This window comes from Pseudoliparis swirei, chromosome 9 (assembly GCF_029220125.1).
Source record: "Pseudoliparis swirei isolate HS2019 ecotype Mariana Trench chromosome 9, NWPU_hadal_v1, whole genome shotgun sequence".
Taxonomy (NCBI): Eukaryota; Metazoa; Chordata; class Actinopteri; order Perciformes; family Liparidae; genus Pseudoliparis; species Pseudoliparis swirei.
Window position 1 is genome coordinate 8,329,023 of NC_079396.1, and position 22,689 is coordinate 8,351,711.

Here is a 22,689-nt window from a genome sequence, read left to right on the forward strand (position 1 = left end):
TTTTTTTACTAATTAATCGCACATTTTGAAATTCATTAATCGTGATTAAAAGTTTTGTTTTCTTCTTTTTAAAGACAAAACTTCACACAGAGCTGTGTTTTCAAAGAGGCTCCTACCTATAAAGTGCCAGCGAGGTATTTAATATTGTGGATGATAAATTGTTTCTTCAGTGAAACATCCAGATTAGTAAAAAAAAAAAAGAAGTAAATTTGAGATACCATTGGTCCTGTCATCTTTAACATTGAACAGCAGAACCAGTGGCCTTGGTAAACTAACTGACATTCAAATATGTCACGTTAACCCTCTGGAGTCTGGGATCATTTTCTCCATTTTACAAAAAAATGTAAATTCACCTTTTAAAGGCGTTTGCATGACACATGCCCACGTGTTATACATCAAACATTCCAGAACAATCTCAGCTCTATTCAATGAGGCACATTGTCCTCGCGCCATGTTCTCTGGTTCTCTGACTGACAGGCTGCTAATGAGCCTTACCTGTGAGGTGGGAGGTCCTTTGTGATTTACTGAGTGTTCATTGTTTGTTTTTTTCGCAAAATGTTGACAGACAAACGGATTGACAAATCACGTTGAAGGTTTCGTGTGACGAGTTCTCTCCGCGCCGCGTCACCCGACACGTCGCCCCTCCGTTCCTCTGTGTATCAGAGGGGGAGACGGGAGGAAGGAGCGGAGGAGGAGACGCGACTGATTCATCCACGAGTTTAAACTGATTTCTGCTCCTTATTTTCGCGGAGAAATAATTGTTTTAAAAACGGAAACAGTGTAAAAACTTCAACGAACACCGGAAGTAAACAAAGTTGCGTTAATTGCGTTAAAATATTTTAGTGCGTTAACGCGGCCAAATTAATCGCATAGATTAACGCGTTAACGCTGACAGCCCTATTTTTTAATAATCTATAAACACGTTCATTTACACGTTCAGACTACGTGTATTTCTCGGCCCTAAAAAGTGAAGGCAGACGAAGTGAAGGGTTGTTTTATATTAGTATGAAAACATCACGTTATTATGTCAGTCAAGGAAGGGAAAATCCAACTGCCAGAAAAAATATCTAGCAGAGGATGGTTTCGATCCATCGACCTCTGGGTTATGGGCCCAGCACGCTTCCGCTGCGCCACTCTGCTGTCCTGCGATTACGGGGTTTTAGCAGTTGATACTTAACATTCTTAACGTTTTGCAGGAGCAGCAGACTGCTAGGGAGCGTGCGGAGATTCAGTTGCGCGTGTCTGTGTCTTCTGTGTGAGACAGAAGTTCATTTAACACTAAAGTGAGGTTTGAGAATGAAATAAGAACTGTGGTTCAAGCTAAGAAATTGTAAAAAATATATAACAGCTGTGGGGTTTTCACCTTAAAGATAAAGCCCCGCTAGTTCAATTATCAGACCAACTCCAATGACCACAGATGACAGACTCGAGCGCATAGTTTTAATGTCACAAGGAGAATGCCCTGAGCTGTGCCTTCGCACGTCTCCAAAACACTCTGGCTCCATTCTCCCCCGACAGTTCTTTTATTGAAACAAGTGGTTACACAAAACAGGATGATGTCTCTTATCAGTGATGAGCTTCATGACCTTGAGTCCTGTGTGGTGTGGGTGTGGGTGAGTTATGTGGGGAGAATTGAAACGAAACCTTGTTCCTGTGTCTGCTTATTAACCAGATGTGACCCTGGAACCTTTTGCTCTCAGGGTGACCGGTACAGAATAAACAACACAGCAATAATATGATTGTAATTATTAATCTTCTTCTAATAATTACAACCCAGAGGAGTAAACAATAACAATAATTCATAGGGCTTACATTCTTTAATACAAATTGAAAACACATGCTCTAAAACCTAACAACAGCAAAAAAGAAACAATGACTCTTTGACTATATACAGGATTACATTCCTGGGTTTGACGCATGGCTCGTGGCCAGCACATATCCCCTGCAGGTGGCCAACTGTGGCCACCGAGTTTTATAAGGTCTCTCTTGAGAAAGAGATGATGGTGGGCTTTGGGACCAGTGCTTAAAAACCTTCATTACACAATTAGATGTTCTCTTTTTTATGTTCTAAAATAAATAAAACAAAAATGTTGAAGAGGCACATGGTTGACTAACAACTTTAAAGGAATAAACAGCAAAGAAACTCAAGACTAATTTAATTCTCAAAGGGGGAAAACAAAGACGATATTAATACCTGAAAACTTAACTGTATATTATATTTTTTCCTCAAGGGCAATACACCTGAAACTCAGAGTTGAGCCTTTTCTATACTGAATGTTTTTTTATCAGCTTTTATGTCAAAATAATGGGGCTGTATCGAATACCTGCAATTGTACAGGAATATTATATTTGTGATATTTCTTTAGCTATATCTTTGGGTTGAACTCAAGTTTGACTGGCTCACAGAGCTGCCTCACTTTTAAGGGGTGACGATCACCATGGTAACCTATGGTGCAAGGGTAATCCAACGACTGAGCAAACACAAATAATAGAGAGCAATATCCAATTTAGTAACATTCTGTTGTAGAGCATGGTTTTGATATATCAATATCTGGGTTATATATAGACTTATCATGGCGTGATAGACTTATCCAATTGGCCACCGGGGCTTCACATCTCAAGGTGAGCAGTTATATTAATGAACCTTGAGTTTCACGATTAAAGCAACAATTGGGGAGACAAAGTGTGGGTTTGAATTAAGATAAAACAGCGTATATTAAAGTGTGCATATTTCTTCTTGTTCCAGTATACAAAAGGGGAATTTAATTCAGTTTAATTCAGTTTATTTTGTATAGCTCAATATCAAAAATTACAAATTTGTCTGTCCACATAGTTACAACATCCCTGTCCCAGTACCTCACATCGGATCAGGAAAAAATCCCAAGAAATAGAAAAAACTTTCATGAGGAAAAAAGGGAAGAAACTTTCAGGAGAGCAACAGAGGAGGATCCCTCTCCCCGGATAGACAGAAGCAATAGATGTCATGTATACAGAAGGAATCATTACAGAGTTATACAAACACATTCAATGAATATGACAGAGTGTATGAATAGTTCGTAGTACTCATGGACCACGATCCAGACCTCCAGAATCTATCAGGCAGATGGAAGCAGAGATGATGAGTGTGCGGGGCACATCAGCAGGGCCATGGCATCAGACTCAATGGACCCTATGAGACGTGAAGTCACAAAGACTCCGGGGAGGAAGCCAGGGGGGGAGGTCCAAGGTGATGTATGTTAGTGTTTCACAAAAGTGTGATTAAGCAATTCAAAGGTTAATTGACCTATAAAACACATAATTCTTAGATTATACTATTGGTCCTGCTTTGTAAACCGGTATCTGTTTGTCCAATGATTAAGTGGGCCCTCCCATTCACTCTGCTGTGGTGTGAACAAACACTGACTGGAATGGTTGACTAATCTAAGCCCACTCAGATAAGATATAAAGAACTCAGACAAGACATAGAACACATAGACAAGACATCTCAAGTGTACGGTGGTATCTTCTACATTTCTGACTGTACTCATCTGACCTTTGCTTTCAGTTTGAATAAATGTCTCGAAAGACAAAAGGAGGTTTATTTAATGCATTAAAAAGTTAGGAAGACGTGACAAAAACAGCATTCACTCTGTAAATGTTCAAACATGCGGGCTCATCTCTAATTTCTCCCACTTCTGTTCACACCTCGACTGCACGTTATATAACTTTGCCCTCTACCTCGACACAACAATATCACCTTTTATAGGTTTTCCTTCTAGGTCTCAAGGCACAGCAGTGGAGTCACAACATTAAGACGGTCTCAGAGAAAAGACAGAGAAGGAGAGGAAAGAGGAAATTATCTGTATGCGAGGGGGTTTTCTGCCAACTCCCCCTCGTGGATTTTCATTAACAAAACCTGAGGTTCATCCGTTGGCTGCAACAAAAAGCAATCACGACCTGTCGTTTGGTCCCACTTTGGTTTGGTTGAGAACTCCACACCAGATTCAATTTGAAGCAAGGGGACTGCACACAGAGAGGATTCATTCTTCATGAAGAGGGAGGTGCCATCTTATGTTTGAAGGAACTTTCTTTTGTAATCTAGTTGGAACATTTTCCTTTCAAGTGTGACCAGAAATAGAATTGGACTTGGATCTATTTCTTCTGAAATGGAAAGACGGAGAAAAAACATAGAAGACTCAACGTTATATTGCTCCTCTGTAAACCTCCACTAAACTTGAATGCAGGGCTTCACAGGGCTTCGGAAGGTTCTGGGATTTTTTTTAAATAAATATTTTCAATAGAATAAAACATTTTTTCTTATACGGCTGCAACACAAGGTAATTATTCTCAAAAGTTTCAAACAGTTTAGTCCCAGAGGTACCGTGATCTGCAATTGCATGAACATGAAATTAAATAATTGTTGGTTTTACAGCTGTTTATGTGCCGAAACAATAATTAAATTGGGATCTTATGGATGCAGTAATTTGCTATACTTTTTAAAGTAAAAATGGAAACACTGTTGAAAATGCAACGGCAGCATTTGGGCCATACTTTGAATAATACAAGGAATAGATTTTCGGCAGAAATCAATTTGCAAGAAAAGTAGTAAGCCTTGTTGTGTTTGTGGCAGCTTGTTGCCGCCATGGCCGAGAGGATACGGATGCGCTACAGCGTGCACAGGGACATCCTGGATGAAGAAGCAGTGGATGAGATGGCAGAAAGGTCTGACTCAAAGCCATCTCTGTGTGAGAAGTTCAAAAAGTCAATGAGGTAAAGTTCCCCAGATCTTATCTCCAGTGCATCTCAACTAATTCCTCTACTTAATCAGACCTTTCCTGCCTTGTATCGTCAGGCACGAATGATACAGCAATTATGCTCAGAATAAATGAGTTAGAATTCTTCAATAAAGTACTAAACTTACTTTGGTCGAAACGATCAAAAGAACTATTTCTTGACACTCAGCAATGTGCAATAACTCCTGCTTGATCCATATATTATAGTTGGAAACGCAATGCGGGGCTGTGCATGCCCAAAGGTTTGGCCAAAGATCCTTTATGAAGTCAACAAATGTTGAATTAAACAGAGATTAAACAGAGCTACACAAACAAGGTCAATATGACATCTAAGTGTGAGACTTGCAAGTCATATCTAACCACATATAAGAAATTCACTAATGATTACATGACAATAACCTATCTCTCCCTCTGTCCAACAAACTCAGGTGCTCTGGTCCCAGGTTGAAGAGCTGCCTGCTGCGTAGCGTTCCTGTTGCGTCATGGCTGCCTCGTTACTCCATCAGAGAAAACGCCCTGGGTGACCTGATTTCTGGAATCAGCGTGGGCATCATGCAGCTCTCACAAGGTGAGGGAGATCAGTGCAATGAAGACATTTTTATAATTATGTAACTTCAATTGTCGGCAATATACAGGAAGAGATTTTGTTCGAATCGGTTTATTTTAAATGGAAATCTCCAGGTTTTGCATTGCCTCATACTAAATATCTTCCTTGTTATTAGCTGTTTTCTAATTATTCCTGAATTGTTGGAAATCATATCCTCGACTCTCACCACAGGTATGGCCTACGCCCTGCTAGCCTCTGTGCCTCCCGTCTTTGGACTCTACTCCTCCTTCTATCCAGTCCTCATCTACTTCATCTTTGGCACTTCCAAGCACATCTCAATCGGTTTGTACTTCAACACTTTCTGCGCTAGTCATTTTGACAAGGCGTGATTAAGCCACTTTCCAAGATTATATTTTTTTTAAAGATAAATGTCTCTAATCAACCAGGTTATGGTTTTAAGCATAGAGATACAGTATATGATCTTTTTAGCTGAAGCCTTTTTTATTGGTTGATCAAGGGGATGTCATGAGAAAACCTTTGACATGTTTGTTTTTAAAGTACCTGGCAAAACAATTCTCAAGACTTTAAGTATTTAGCTGTAATTTGTACTGTTCAAGAGTAAATCAGTGGTACAAAAAACAGCTAATCTGCTCTTTAAGACGGATTTAGTGTGATCTGTCAGATTTGATTGACAGTGGTGGCACCCCTCTGACCAACCCTGTATCACGAAAATGATGTTCCCCTCGAACTAAAACGTAATTTGCAATTTCGTTTGACTGAAACGTATTTCTCTCCCGATAATGCTGTTATTAATTGGAAAAAGCGTGGGCCCTATTATAGTCTTTTTTATTATTATTTGATATGTTTTATCGCCTGCGTATTATAACAGCAATAGGCGTGTTTACTTCTCATAAAACAAAAAAGCAAAAAAGGCACAGTCTCCCTGCAATGGGAATATCTACCCAAAAATATGTTAACCTTTTTCAATAACGTCAGGTGAAAATCACCCGAAGACGTGTCTGTTGAAAAAAAACGGGATTGGATCAGGGAGACACGCCTACCTTTGATGACGTTAGTGGGCAGCCTGAAGCTACGCTCACGCAAGGACACAAAAGCAACACAATAAAAATTACTTGAGGGTCAATCTTGTGGGTAAAAATTACCCGACGTTATTGTTCTAGGGTTTTAAGAAGTCATGTATTGCGAAAAACCCTGTCGCTTGATCACTAATAAACGCCGATGACACATAAGAGACGCACGTAGGGATGGGGCTATCCCTACGTGCGTCTACATGTTGACGTTATCCTGCTGTCTGTAGCTTAGTGCGCACTCGGGATCCCTTTTGCAGCGTTTGACCTGCTAACCATGTGATGCACCATAGAGCGTATAACGGTCACACTTTTTTCTGCAAAGACACTATCGCACTTTGTAGATATATTCATTTGCTTGGGAATAGTTTCTTTTAGGACAGGAAGTACATCACTGCAGCTTCTTTCGTAGCTTTCGCGTAAAGGAGCACACAATGCATGGTTTAACAAACCAGACAGAACAGCGCCCCCACGTGTGTCTGCATTGGAACTACAGCTTCATTATTGAACAAAGGTTGTAAAAGTTTGTTGACATTTTTAAAAACAATTTAGGAACACTTTCCCAAGTGTTAAATAGGAGGTGTAATGTTTTGGTGAATGGTTGCAAGATTAATGTGATCTATATCTGAAGCACATGTTTCTGAAGATAAATAAATAAATTTACTCTTCAATAAAAGATGAATGTGAACTCTCGAGATCAGAGAAAAATACATGTTTTAACAGTGTGCTTTTATGAATTCATAAAATGTACATCAACTCCAACACTGTGTGTCAAAAATATGTAATCAGAAATGATAATGAATGAATTAACATAAATTCTGACTCACTAACACATCTTTTCACACACACACAAACACATTCATTACTTCGCAGACTGACCCTTGACTTTAAAATATAACCTTACTGCTTTATATTCAACATATTATATTTAACTAAATATAATACATTGAGGTCATGGGGTGAAATCCACTCAAAAACCTTCACGAGGGGAAATTGTCACCATGCCAATATCATACTTTCAATCAACTTAGAGATGTGGATCCAGGGTGGTTCTGTCTGCACCAGCAACACTTTAATTCGATTTTTTTCTATTTAATTCAATTCAGTTTATTTGTATTGCCCAATTTCACAAATTACAAATTTGTCTCGGAGTGCTTTACAATCTGTACACATAGACATCCCTGCCCCAAAACCTCACATCGGATCAGGATGTGGTTTTGTATGTATTTGATTACATTTTAATATCTGGACCTTGAGTCTGTAATACAAGTTTGATATAGGAAAATTAATGGGATCCAATATGTTGTTTCATGGCCAACAAAAACATATATTGTATTTCTCTCTCTCACTTTTTCAGGAACATTTGCGGTGTTGAGTGTGATGATAGGAGGGGTGACGGAGCGATTAGCACCAGACTCCAACTTTATGACATGGGACAATGTGACCAACTCCAGTACCGTCGACGTCATCTCCCGGGATGCAGAGAGGGTCCGAGTGGCTGCAGCCGTCTGCTTCTTGTCTGGATTATTTCAGGTAAATGAAAGTTACTGGAAGTCAAACATTTTGGAGTAATCCTCCCATTGGATATTGATGTTTCTTTGACAGATAAATAGGCACATACTGCTAATAAAGAAATGCATCAATGAACTAAATACAATACACTACAAATGCTCAAAGCTTGTGTCAACAAAAGTGGTAAGCCATTAATAGGATACCTTTCATTAAAAGCATGAGGGGGGAGGGGGGGGCTGCTTCCAAGTATCTTTTCTTCCCTCAAGATTCGATATGAGCCTTTTATGTACTCTCTGTGACCTTCAGCTAGAAATATGCTTAGCTCCTACACTGTCCAGGCTGAAAGGTCAAATTGTGATTGATTAGTTTTGATGGCTTTGGCATGTGTATTTGTTTTTCCAGCTATAAAGCTACACACTGGCTCTTTATAATTCCATAAATGTTAATTTCATGCACAGGAGTAAATATGGATGTTTTCTTGAGGCTATGGCAGCATGGCTGCTGTGACCCTGTTGGTTCTCCCCTCGTGTTGCAGTGTGTGTTTCTTTCAATAGATTCTGCTTGGACTGGTCCAGTTTGGTTTCGTTGTGAGCTACCTGTCTGAGCCGCTGGTCCGAGGCTACACCACAGGAGCTGCTATCCACGTCATCGTGTCCCAGCTCAAATACACCTTTGGCATCAGCCCTGTGAGATACAGTGGACCCTTGTCATTGATATATGTAAGAAAGAGCATTGGCCACACAACCTGCTGGCTTCAGTATTTTTTTATTCATTTATTTTAAAGATGAATGCTGAAAGTAATACTTATGTTATATTATATATATATTTATTTATATATATATATATATTTATATATATATATGTATATATCCCTCTTTTAAGTCTGCTTCTATCTCTGCAACATAACAGCCATGACAGAGACATTTGCTGAAGGTCTTCTCCGAGATGGACAAGAATCTAACAAGAGCATTGTCTCCTCTGCTATGAAATGTTTTACTACTTATTTCTCTCACACTTCCTCCTCTAAGCATCAAAGTGACTGAATGATATTATTTATTTCCTTTCAGACTGTGTTGGAGATATGCTCTCTCCTTCCTCAGACAAACATTGGTACTCTAGTGGTCAGTATCGTCGCTATAATCGGCCTCATCCTCGCGAAGGAGCTCAACTCATACTTGGGTAAAAAACTACCTGTTCCCATACCTGTGGAGCTGCTTGGTGTGAGTAGGCGATGCTATAGTCCCTCTTAATATACTCCATCGAGACCCACACACCATCACACTTACACCCACTAATACATCTTGTATTATCCGTTTCTCCAGATTGTAATTGCTACTGTCATCTCCTGGCAAGTTAACTTGGCAGATAGATATAATGTGGATGTGGTAGGACTAATTCCCTCCGGGTGAGAAACACAAACACACACACACACACACACACACACACACACAGACAGACACACACACACAAACACACACACACCAAACATACAGAGAAAGTGTGTGTCATGGGCGATGTATTCTTCTCTATATGTCCACCAGCCTCCAGCCGCCTGTTCTCCCAACTGCCTCCCTGTTTGGTCAGGTGATCGGGGATGCCTTCGCTCTGTCTGTGGTTGGCTATGGCATCGCCATCTCACTGGGACGCATCTTTGCCCTAAAATATGGATACAAGGTGGACAGCAACCAGGTGGGGAGATGATGGATGGAATCCAGGCTGAGGTGCACTTTTACAGATCATATCTTGTATATAAATAGTGTGAGTTTCCTCGTTTCAGGAACTGATCGCTCTGGGTCTGAGTAACACCGTCGGAGGAATATTCCAGTGTTTTGCGATCAGCTGCTCCATGTCTCGCAGCATGGTTCAGGAAAGCACAGGCGGGAAGACTCAGGTTGGTATAAGTGCACAATAATACATTGTGATGTATTTCTTTTAGCTTGCTTTATACAGTGAATAGACTGGATTTATGTAACGTCTTCCTAGCTTTGGGTTCAGTGTCTTTCTCAAGGAAACCTCAACTGTTGTATAAAGCACCAAAGAACTAACAAAGAATAGAAGAAACATAAAGCAATTGTTTTAAACCCACCACTTCCTTATACAAATCTGTTTCATTCCAATGAATTTTAGCTCCTCATATTAGGCCTTCAAATGTCGACAGTATGACTGTTAATCCTGCTTCTGTATCTTATGTGTTACTATAACAGACTCGCAATACTTTCCCTAAAAAACGTGAAAGTCTCTTAGTACTCATCCTGCTATCGATGCACCACCATAAAGTGTTCACCACCATAAATATTTCAACTGTTTTCATGATATATTTTTTTATTCGAAAAAAGCTGAACACCAATTCAGCAACATTTAGAAGAAATGCTTTTTGGTTTTCATGCCTTGTTTTAACTTGGCCAGGTTGTTTCGTGAGAGGATTTCTCAGAGCAGTATTTTCACCCTAACGCTTCACTCTGGCCGTAGTGACTAAACTGGGCCTTCTCAAAAGGTTAAATGGAGGAGAAAACGGTCATAATTAACGTCACTCTCAAGTGGCATCATTAAAAAACACTTAAGCAATCGATTTTTGCTCGCATCGTTGAAGTTCACCTACACAAACACAGATTCACTGAGAGGCTAAACCAGTTTAGTCTGACAACACCATTAATCAGCTAAGGCCTATTACAGAGGAGAAGAGAAGAGAGGAGAGGAAAGGCGAGGAGAGGAGAGAAAAGGGAGGAGAGAAGAGGCTTTAACAGATGGTGCCTTCATTCTCTCTTCATCATCTACCAATTTTCTTTAATGATCACTTCATCATTCATCTTTTCCGCTTCTTTTTCTTTAACTCTTTTCCTCTGATCTCTCTCTCTCTCCTGATTTCCATTTATCATCCCTCTCTCTTCACCGCAGGTTGCTGGTGCTCTATCAGCGATAGTTATCCTTTTCATCACGCTCTGGATTGGATCTCTCTTTGAAGATTTGCCGAAGGTACTGTGTGTGTGTGTGTGTGTGTTTTTATGTGTACGTGTGTGTGTGTGTGTGTGTGGAGGTGTGTGTGCGTCTGTGTGTTTGAATACACATGTGTCCCAGCCACCCTCCTCAAAATATAGACAACAGCTTGAGATTGTGTTGCTATAAGACCACCAACAGTTACGACTTTAAATTAATGCAACTGGCTACTTTTTTCAAACAAATGATTAAAACATTGAAAGCAATTACGCTGTAAAGCAACATTATCATATGAATATTATGACTGTAAACATTGCTAATCAGGTTTGACATCTCTTAGTCATTTGTTTGCCGCCCATTTAACTCAAACACAAAACACTTCCACATCCTACATGAACTAACTAACTCACCTTCATGTTTTAGACCTCAGAACTGGAGCTCTCCATATGAACTATATCATACTTGACTCCCTTTGCAGACAGTGCTGGCCTCCATCATCTTTGTCAACCTCCATAGCATGATGAAGCAATTCATGGATGTCCCTGCACTGTGGAGGAGCAACAAAGTAGACATGGTGGGTGTACTAAAAATTAGGAAATGGTTCATGTTTTGGGACGAGAGATACATCTATAATATTAAACATTAATTTAAACACGAGTGCAGATAATTGGCAAGCTGGGAATGTACATGTTCATGATTGTGTACTACATGCCCACATGTACATGGTTGCATTCAGAGCGTGTTGTCTCTCATCCCAGTTTCAGATACCGGGAACTTCTGACTGTTTTGACATCTCTTAAAAAAGAATCACAGAAGTGGCCAAATGGCTGCAACGCCATTCTTGCTGGTAGACACCTTTAAATCAGATGTTAACCAAAATTAATTAAAACGGAGTTTAACACTGTTTGCTCGGTTTTACGTGTTTCACAAATATGTAATATGATAAGAATAGCTTATCTAGCGTGACAACCAAGCTAACAGGCGTTTTCCCATTCAGTCCATATAGCTGATAAATTACACCTGAGGCTCACACATAAAACTGATGAGGCCACTTTGAGGATTTAGGTAATGACCTTCCTTCCCTGTGGTGCCACAATCAAGTCATACTTCACTTTTCCAGCAACTAACAATAGCAGAGTTGCATTTTATTTCCTTTCAACACTTTTGCCTTCTGTAACGAGCGCTTCATTTTAAGGTCGCTTGACTTATTGTTTTGGTTCTCTACCAGTCATCATCATCATCATCATCATCTTCACTCTCTTTCTGTTTCTCCAGTTGATCTGGGTGGTCACCTTCATCCTCACCTTGCTATTGAACCCTGACCTGGGACTGGCGGCTGCCATCGGTTTCTCCATGCTCACCGTCATCTTCAGGACACAGCTGTAGGAATGCATTACCACACACACACACACACACACACACACACACACACACACACACACACACACACACACACACACAAACACACACACAATTATATGCTAATAAACACACACATGTTCAGCAAGAAAATTAAACCATCAATCACCACATCAAACAAGGAATTCAGTCATTCTCTGGCATATCCAAAACCAAAATGTTACAGATTGTTCATACTAGTCTTTGTTTTGTGTGTATTCCAGACCTCAGTACTCAATACTAGGGCAGGTCCAAGACACTGACATTTACAAGCCTCTAGAGGACTACGATCAGGTATGGCACATTATTTTTAAATAACTTGAAATCGGGCTTCAGGGCGAATACGGGTCTCAAGATGAATAGAATAATAAAAGCAATTATGATTAATGTCCCTAACCTAAACAGCATATGCGATATCTTTGAAATGAGCAGTTTATAAAGCATGTCTCAGTGTATTGTGACCCAGACATTATAGCCTAGAGTTATATGTTAATTTACAAGCACTCCACCCCTGTAGTCCATATTGAAACAAGTTATGATATCGATATTCAGGTTTGACAGCTCATAATCATTTATTTGCAGCCAATTTAACTCGAGTACATAACACTTCCACATCCTACATAAAAATGTATTCTCAAACTAACTAACTCACCTTCATGTTTTAGGCCTCAAAACTGGTGTTCTCTATATTATACTTAGCACAACATCTTACACAAATATCCATTGCTCCTAAATGATGAATCTTCATGACTATGGTGCTCCCCCTGCACCACCATGAAGGTGGTTTTACGGGAAATGTTGTAACAACTATTGGATGGTTTCAGGTGAAGCAGGTGCCAGGGATTTTGATCTTCCGTTCCTCTGCCACCCTCTACTTCGCCAATGCTGAGATGTACCAAGAGGCACTTGGAGAGAAGGTGAGGTCGCACACACACACACACACACACACACACACACACACACTTAAGCTCCCAGACACTGACGCACACGCTACCTTTAACCTTAATCCTTAACAGAACAGAACAGAAGTGAAGACTGGTCCGATGTGAGGTTCTGGGACAGGGATGTCTATATGTACAGATTGTAAAGCACTCTGAGGAAAATTTTTACTTTGTGAGAATGGGCTATACAAAATAAAATGAATTGAATTGAATTGGAATGTACCCAAACTACAGGTCTAACAAAAAGTAAAATGGCCCACACCACAACACAAACACATGAATATTAATGCATATTGATATATTAATGTGGACATCCCCAGTAAACCGTATCAGACATGCAAAGACCAAAATGGAAACAACAGCCCCAATTTATATGAACATACAGATGAACACACCACAGCCACAGACACACACACACACACACACACACACAAAAGGAACAACCACCCCCAGCAACAATCTTTTTTGGCACAATTTCCGTGCAATTAACTCCTCTCTTGCAAACATTATTTCTGACACACTAATAACTGACACGCCATTTCACCAATCACACATCACGACCGTGACAGACATTGTTCGAAATGTCATCCCACCATTTTCTCCTCTCCTTTCTTACGATAAACTTTTGTTTGAACACTCCCCCCCCTCCCTCCTCCTCCTCCTCCTCTGGCACGTCTCTTTGGGGGAAATGGGAAGACGGATTGAGGGAAGGTAGAAAAAAGATGACAAAAGATGGAGGGAGGGTGAGAGGCATGGGATTGAATAAGAGAGGGAGATAATGCTGCAGCTCATTCATTAAAATGTCAGCATGCCAAAGCCCCGGGGTCGGGCTTTTCTTGCTTATCTTTCATGCACAAATAAGCTTTCATAGAACGGTTGTTGAGTGGCAGAAGCTGCCCGTCTGCTCACGAGGTGAGAAATTGCCACCAGATGAATTACGGTCATTTTTTATCTGGATGATACGAGTGGAAATTCGTATCATCCAGACTGTTCTGACTGTGACGTGGAGACTCACATTTTAAGGGTTACTTTCCAAGAAATGGTGAAAGTTGTTGGGGAAATCTGGGATCACTTACCGCTTGTCATCGCCGGTAGCGATTAAGCTGACGGGTTGCACTTGTGTAAAGGGATACTAATGCTGTAATTACATGAACTAGTGATGTCATGCAGCAAAAAAAAATTTCAGAAGTAACTCCTATATTGGTTCAGCGTGAATTATCCTATTATTATTATTATCTTGATGAGTTCAAATATGCAACAAACTCCTAAGTTTTGTTTTTGAGGTGCGAATAGCTATCACGTAGGAAGGCACGAATGGCTGTTATGAAATTCTGATCCACTTGGCCATTGAGACTGTATTCATGGAATTCTAATCACAAAACACTGCAATCCGAAGCAGAATGCTTAGACTCTCAGACTCTCAAATATTAACATTTCGTGAGAAACTTGTTTCTTGAGAAAACGTATAATAAGAGTCAAGAAAAACTCCCATCCTATCAGAAGGTTCACTTGTGTTTTTTATTCGTTGGACGTGAGAACACAAACTACAACAGTTAATTTTATTTTAACTTTATACAAACACCCTCAAGCGGAAGAAACGAGCTGCCTGAGCAAATAAGACTTTGTCTCATACTGTTAGACAAGCAACACCCTCGCCGCTGGTTGATATTTCTCCTCATAGCATAATAACATTTTGATCTTAGGGTAGTTTCGGTTCACATTGGTTTTATTATGCCTCAATGTGGTTTGCATTTATTCTTTGATTTTCTCTGAAGTAAGAACTCATGTGTTCTAAATAATTTGTGAAATGTGAATGTGCAATAGTGTTGTGATGCATTTCAGTCACAGTGGATACCGCAGGAGGAAGCAAGATTTGACTGGCTTTAGTGTATGTGAACCTCACTGTGACCATCTGGGCTTGTCTTTTGCTGTTTCTTTTAGTCTGGCATTGACATTACCAAAATCCTGTCTGCAAAGAAGAAACTCGAGACCAAAAGGAAGAGGCACGAGAAGAAAAATGCCAAGAAGAAAGCTGTGGACATGGTGAGGACGACCAGAGACACATCTCTTTATATTTGAACATTTGCAGACCACTAGTAGAGCTCGACACATTTCAAATGCAACTGTCTTTTTGTACAAAATTGTTTTTATTAGTTAAACAGAAATCAAGGAGAATAAATATTCAAACATATCTGTTCCTAATCCATGATCATGAGTGGACTTCCTGGTAAAGCGATTACCTTTGACTGGTAACATTTTACCATTTTAATGGCATGTCTCGTCCTTTACAGGAGGGGGAGGCAGAGAAGGAAGAGCAGAAGGAGATTGCCATCATTGAGATGGATGCAGAGCCTAACCCCTCAATCCCCAGAGCCATCATCCTCGACCTCAGCCCAGTCAACTTCCTGGATACTGTGGGAGTCAAGACGCTACGCAGCGTACGTACATGACACATTTACACATAAAACTAGAATGGGCACTCGGTAGAGCGCATACCTTCGCATATCACAAGATTGGGCATTGAATTATGAACATTTTGGCATTATTTGCATGCCAATTGGATATAAATTGACCGTGCTATGGTAAAAAGAAGATGTTGACCTTTTCATGACCTTGACCATGACCTTTGACCCGATCGATCCCAAAATCGAATCAAATGGTCCCCGGATAATAACCAATCATCCCACCAAATTTCATGCGATTCGGTTTAATACTTTTTTACTTATGCGAATAACACGCATACAAATAAATAAATACACGGCGATCAAAACATTATCTTTCCGCATTTTCAATGCGAAGGTAAAAATGGGAAATATCCAATAAAGTCCAAGTAACTTGGAGATATTGGGAATTCCACTTCTTATATACTAATTAGTATATGCAAGTTCATTGGTCTACAAATCAAAATGTTGTGTATCTTAATATTTCGACAACATAACAGGTTGCTATTAAGAATGTCTACATTTTTGTCATCTAAATTTCATCTAAACTGCTCTTTTAAAGAAAAAACCACAGGAATAGGAATAGATAATAGATAATAAACGGTCCCTAGGAGAATATGTTGAATACAAGATTAGTGATTCTGATCCTTTTATTTTTGCTGTCTACATTTCTTCCTGTTTAACCAGCTCTACTTTACTTTACTTTCTCATCTCTTCATGCAACAACTAGAACTGTCCTCCATCCCTGTAGCTATCATGTTTTTTTCTTCTTTTATCTCCTTGGGCATTCAATTTCTGTAAATGTAATTGTCAGACTAATGAAATGATCCTCAGTCTGACCTTTGCTCGATGCTTTTGTGTCTGTTTCAGATCCAGAGGGACTATGGGGACATTTGTATAAAGGTGGTTCTCGTCGGCTGCTTGAGTAGGTTTTTAAAAAAAAAATTATGGAATGAATGAGAATAGTTAAGACCACCACCAGAGTGGCTTCCGTGTGACTATCAACTGTTTCAGTGTTGAGAAAATGAAACTTCTGAAATATGTGGGTCGATTCACTTATATTGCATTTATACTATAAAATGCAGGGTTCCCATGTGTCCTTAATATGTATAAAAAGGCATTGCGTTAACAAATTGCCTTAATTGGTATTAAAATGTCTCAAATTAAGCTTAAAAATTGTATATAGTGTTGCATCTATTGCGTCTTTCTTGTCTTTACGACCGCTCAAAGCGGGTTAGGGGGTAATATGAGGTACATTTTCTTGCCCAAGGCTCTCCCTTCTAAACCACAGTCACCCCTCAAGACATGCTCAGAGAAGGGAACTAGGATTTTATGAATCCTAATTTTTCTGACATTGCAATTTAAAATCTTCCCAAAAATGCGTACCATTAATTTTAAAATATGCTCATATTTTGCTTGTGGCCGGTGTGCTCAGGGAAGATTCACGGCATGCTAGCTACCTGAAACGAGAAAAAGACAATGTGTATGAGGTGAGGTGCAGTTTGTTTGGGTAGTTTTGAAAACATGATAATTGATGTTGATTTTGTTTTGTCATGTTCTAGCAACACATTTAAATTAATTAAACAACACAACATTATTATTTATTTCAGTATTTGTATTGATATTGGCCTTCTGCTTATGTTTTGTAACATTTATGTGAAGAAGTTCAGTCAATAGTTTTCCTGAAATCACTATTCCATGTATGCTTGGGTCAAAAGTCTGTAATTAAAAAATTTATTTATCGCGAATGTTTGGCCTAGCAAAAAATATTTACAGTGCTATGAAATATACCGCGGTCTAATTAGCATGAGGACTTCCCCTCATCTTTCTCCCACTCTCTCTTTCTAGGTGGAGTCGTGGACAACCTGCAGTCTGGAGGTTTCTTTAACGACAAAGTGACAAAGTCCTGTCTCTTCTCAACCATCCATGATGCCGTTCTCCACTGCCAGTCGGCCAGAACGCAGAGCCGAGATACGGTGATACCCTGTGTGCGTACACACATGTACTCAAACACATGTCATCATATATCACAAAGTACTGAAGTGTGCGCGTGTTGCAGAATCATCCACTAGGAAAGGAGGCGGGTGTATTAAATTAGTTAAAGCCTGACACCATTTGAGGGTCTAAAAGTCTGAACCAAGTCAAAAGATATTTTGGCCATTAATAAAATATGCTTTTCCATTTGATATTGTCATTTGATCTACTGTTACAGTAAAACAAAAGTATTGATCGCAGAAGGTTAGAGTATTCATCAGAATCAGAATCAGAATCAGTTTTATTGGCCAAGTAAGTTTGCACAAACAAGGAATTTGACTAGGTAAAGTGTCTCTCAGTGCTTACACAAAATATACATTACAACACAATACAGAACAAACAAAACAAAACAGTGCAGTAGAGAACAAACAGTTCATGTTCCCGGTCGTGATCATTCGATCGTTTTTTCAGCAGTGGTGCTCAATACAGACAAAAAGAGTTTTGCATTCTGAATCGTGGTCGTCTGATATAACACTACGCCCTCCCTCCTCAAAACAGAATACTCCAACTGAGAGTGGAATTGAACTGCTGATAACGGCAAAGTACTGTCGTTTGTAAAACAGTGTTTACCAGCGTGGCCTCTCCACCTCCTCACTGTTAGACCAAGAGTGAGGTCAGACTGTGTTACGTATGATGAATAGGTGAAATCTAATTCATCAATAAACATGTTGTAAACATGACATTTCTAATTAATCCACCTCATCACTGATAACAAACTGGTAAAAATGCAGCCTGCCGTGTGAGAATTATGTGTTAAGCTCTTAATATCTTAATGGACAATGATAAAAATGTTGATTATGGATTGGTTCATTGATCCTCACTCTGCAGCGTGACCTGGACTGCAAATTGATTGCACACAGTAAGATGATTGAGGAGGAGGGGGGAGGGTCACATAATTACAGTAAAGTACTAAATGATATTATATTTTGACACGTTTTTAATTTGATACAAATCCCTTTTTTATTTATTTAGAATTTTGAACACAAATACGGCAACTGCATTTTGTGTTTATTATTTGCATCTGAAATACAGCAGATTCCAACACACACACAAACACACCAGCAATCCCCCTAACACGTGGACAATATGTGCATGTGTGTCTGTCCTAATCTCATTTACACACCAGTGCCTGCATAGATGTCTGCATATTGTTCCGCGCATCTGCATTTTTTTTCCGGCTGTTCTGTTTTAGTGTTTAGTTGGGAGCCTGACTTTATGTTTCTGTCCTCATGAGACAAATATAACAGAGAACAGAGACGTGGCACTGATCCATGAAATACAGTTTACGGGAGCAACCGCTTTTCATGGGAGAGTTAGAGAGCACACACACACACACACACACACATTCTCAAACACATTCACTGGCACACACACAAAGGGAGACAAAAATGCAGAACATGTATGTGTGGATGATGAGATGAGCATGAGGTTGGTGAGGAGAGCTGTGCAAAGAACAAGAACACACAGAAACACGCATGCAGGCATGTGCACGAATGAATATGTGCATGCATTTAAATTCATGTGCAAGTCCGTACTGTATGAATTCCATAATAGAAGCAAGCGGTGAGTTTGGAAATCCATCTGGCTCATAGTGTGTCTCCAGCTCACATAGTGTCAAAGAAGCATTTCCGCATATCAGAAATCAGAGCCCCATCAGAGGCCCATCAGAAATGTATTATGTAATGTTTCATATAATGATGAACTGAATGCAAGAATCCACATTGCGCAAAGTAAAGACATCCGATTGAAAATAATTTGACTCTGAACCATTATTTCTGAGATTGCAGCATCCTGAGCTAAAGTTTAGAGGCATCATCATGTTTATGGTTCCCGTTCGGTTCCTCCTCAATAAACGCCACTGAGGCTTTCATGCCACCGGAGAGAAATCTGGAACACATTTTTTGAAAATCTTCCATCTTCCATCCCACTTGGTATCTCTCTCTCTGAAACAAGAAAAAGTATTGACACACCCATATATCTATCTCTCCCTCTCCATGTGGTGCCTCTGATTTCCTTTGATCTCTCCTGTACTTCTGTTTCACAGGAGATCGCAGCGACATATTTGTGAGTCCTGAGAAGGATGATGGAGGATATTGTGAAGGAGCGCCAGACCCTCTGTCTGTCAGAGGATTTTTATCCAGTGAGCTTCAGATTGCCGGGACTGCCTTCTGTCACAAACACGGACACTCAAACCTCTCGACGCACGCTCATTGTAACAAACACGAAAGATGAGGAAAAAAATGTGAACAACAATGCATATGAATGAAAACAGGGCACACACCTGAAGTCATATGATGATATGCCTTGCTGCAGGAGTGTACAACTCAAAGCCATGTAGAAAACAACACAAACATATACATGTGTAGTCCGAGCACATACAGACTGATGTTGTTCTGTAATGTATTTTGCATGTAAAAAAAGAAAAAGGTTATTAGATCGCCTTTAATCAGTAACAAAGACCACAATAAATACCTGCATGGGTGGGAAATCCAAAAATCTGCCAATGTCAATGTACAAACATGGAAAATAAAACAGTTTTTCTTAGTCAAAGGCTTCTCATTGAATGTGAATGTGCGTTTCCTTTCCAAACAGAGACCATTTTGATTTGAATATTCCAATGAAGACATTTTGATTTGGTGACGCAATGACAGGAAATCTGAAAATACCTCTGAAAAGATCTGGACTGATGAAACTGATGCTTCAAAAATAGATGCAGAGTGTGCTCCTTTCCAGTCACACTCAGATGCCAGTCTACACCTTGTTTATCTTCAGACTTGTTCCATGAATTTGTTTGTAAAAGGAGTTGTTCAGAGACATTTTCAAGTTCTTCTGCTAGATGTTGCAGCCGCTCATTAAAGTAGCCTAAGCACAGAGAATAGCAGTGAGGACAGTGGAAAACAAAACCATAACCACCTCAGATGTTCTCGTATTGTAGCATAAGCAAATACAATTGTTTGTTCCTTCTTCTTTTTTTACCCTAGGTCACTTGTAATAATGCACTTTGACGGATACAATTCCCCGTGTTTTGATCAGGAAGCTTGACATCACACGTGGATAAGGAAACTAAAAATGTGATTAAAAAAGGGATGTGTTAGTCACTTCCATGTTTACTGTTTGCTTCATTTTTCCAGGAAGCATTTAGAGCGAATGGGAAGAGATTCATTTCCACCACATCATGTCCCTGTTAACTGAAACCAGGTTCAATAAGTCATTGCCTATTGTAACACAAATTTTCGTATGAAACAAAACCAATTTACGGTAATGGCTATTATTTCCAATGCCTTGCATTGTCCGCCATGGATTAACATAAGTATATATAGTCCAAAAAGTGAGACAAAGACTTTTATCTCTGAGACTCTTCTCAGCAAATAAATGACTAAACCTAAAACTGCACACATGAATATGTTTATAATGATGACATATTGCATATCAAATGACAACCCCACAGAATATCACCAACTCGACCATAAACTGCCATTTGAGAGCCTTTGGATCATTAGCCCACTTTACAGTTCATCATCCATGTCGCTCTGTGTTTGTTGGATGGCGACTATTTGCCAACAAGTTCGCTTCAACTTAAAATGTGGAAGTATGTTTAGTTCTGACAGACTTGTTTTAAAAAAGTCCCTCCGCTTAAAAAAATTAGCAAGTCGGTTTCTAAAAATGTATTAACATTTATTTATTTTTTATTTAAAAAAGAAATATATACTGTATAAATATATATTTTTTTAAACCTGCATTGTTTACATACTTCTTGACAGGCTTGCAATATTCGTCCCTGCCTTTGTTATATGTATATCTATGGGGAAACAAAGACACTTTCACCATAAAAACTTGATATGGTCATGTCATGGCAATGTTGTTATAGCCGGTTACGATATTGAAGATGCTATATAAGTCCCCAGGTATCAGAAGTCGAATATGCTATTTGCACCGGGGTAGAATATCCAGTGTGGCTATTTAAACCTCGATCCACATGCCATGGCAGAGATAAGCACCCAGGTGCTGCAGCCAACAACATGCACCCGACCTTGGCACCCATTGTATACTATGTGAAGGCAGTCTACAGCAGGCTGTGCACATTTGTACTAACCAAGTAGTTTTGCCCAAACCTAACCAAACATAAACAGACATGACCATCATGATAATCATTGTATAAGGCTCTGTTCATTCCTGTGAAAGTTACTAATTGGTACAAAAGGCAACAAAATGTCTGAGTATAAAATTCAGAAAACATTACTTTTAGTTATCTTTTGCATTCATGGGCCCATAAAGTGAGCAGACTAGTTCAGCCCATGCCTCCTTCTAATGATGTTTTGTATTAGGAAGTTGATTTACCTGAAACAATATAACATGTAACATGTAACTTGTAATTGAATGGGTTGCCAGTAACATTTGCTTCATAGCCTATGGCCTTTATTGGTTCAGGCTTGGAATTAATCCTAAAACACAGAAATGAGTTTGCATTTTTTCACTTTATATTCTCTCTCAAAGTTAATGGGTTATTTTGAATGGGTGTTTGCTGTGCCTGAACTACTGTCTGTGGTTAACACCGAGCACAAGAGATTTAAACATTTCTACAACTTCAAATACATCAGGAGACATCAGCTAGAGCACTTTACAATCAGCTAAATAGGGAAAGAGAGAGAGGCTGTGCACTCTACATAAGTGAGAGGGGGGGGGGGGGATCTAAAAACTATATAAATGAGAGAGAGAGAGAGGATGATTTCCACTACATAAATATCAGTGTCTCTATTATGTTCAAAATGTGAACCATGTCGACTCAAACAGTTTTTTTAAATGAGGCGAAAAAGGGCGAGAGGAAGAGCTGTATCTCCGCCTTTGGGGAAAATGTGAGAGAGAGAGAGGTGTGTGTGTGTGTGTGTGTGTGTGTGTGTGTGTGTGTGTGTGTGTGTGTGTGTGTGTGTGTGTGTGTGTGCGTGCGTGTGTGTGTGTGTGTGTGTGTGTATACTTATTTAGTTTCAACCCAAACGTCGCTGACTGCATTCTTCTCTTGGCGGG

General features: G+C 39.6%; 1 protein-coding gene and 1 non-coding gene across 2 annotated transcripts; one reads left to right on the forward strand and one right to left on the reverse strand.

Moving 5' to 3' along the window:
- Nucleotides 1-1,068: 1,068 nt before the first annotated feature.
- Nucleotides 1,069-1,140, reverse strand: trnam-cau (transfer RNA methionine (anticodon CAU)). The gene has a single exon. It is a non-coding gene; the product is annotated as a tRNA-Met (tRNA).
- Nucleotides 1,141-4,246: 3,106 nt separating this feature from the next.
- slc26a6 (solute carrier family 26 member 6) lies at nt 4,247-20,211 on the forward strand. The gene is made up of 20 exons (XM_056423049.1): nt 4,247-4,316; nt 4,610-4,749; nt 5,201-5,340; nt 5,551-5,661; nt 7,765-7,940; nt 8,474-8,638; nt 8,987-9,139; nt 9,242-9,324; nt 9,461-9,608; nt 9,697-9,810; nt 10,815-10,892; nt 11,332-11,427; nt 12,129-12,235; nt 12,476-12,545; nt 13,076-13,168; nt 15,134-15,235; nt 15,484-15,630; nt 16,504-16,558; nt 17,482-17,621; nt 19,712-20,211. Exons 2-20 carry the CDS (start codon nt 4,622-4,624, stop codon nt 19,733-19,735), a joined length of 2,130 nt encoding a protein of 709 aa, XP_056279024.1. The 5' UTR covers nt 4,247-4,316; nt 4,610-4,621; the 3' UTR covers nt 19,736-20,211.
- The last annotated feature ends 2,478 nt before the right edge of the window (nt 20,212-22,689 follow it).

Excerpts from the sequence above, each read along its gene's own strand:
- slc26a6 (XM_056423049.1), top strand. The coding sequence starts at position 4,622 with ATGGCCGAGAGGATACGGATGCGCTACAGCGTGCACAGGGACATCCTG. Across the intron at positions 7,941-8,473 it reads TCTTGTCTGGATTATTTCAG|ATTCTGCTTGGACTGGTCCA; the intron begins GTAAATGAAAGT and ends TTCTTTCAATAG. Across the intron at positions 9,609-9,696 it reads ACAAGGTGGACAGCAACCAG|GAACTGATCGCTCTGGGTCT; the intron begins GTGGGGAGATGA and ends TCCTCGTTTCAG.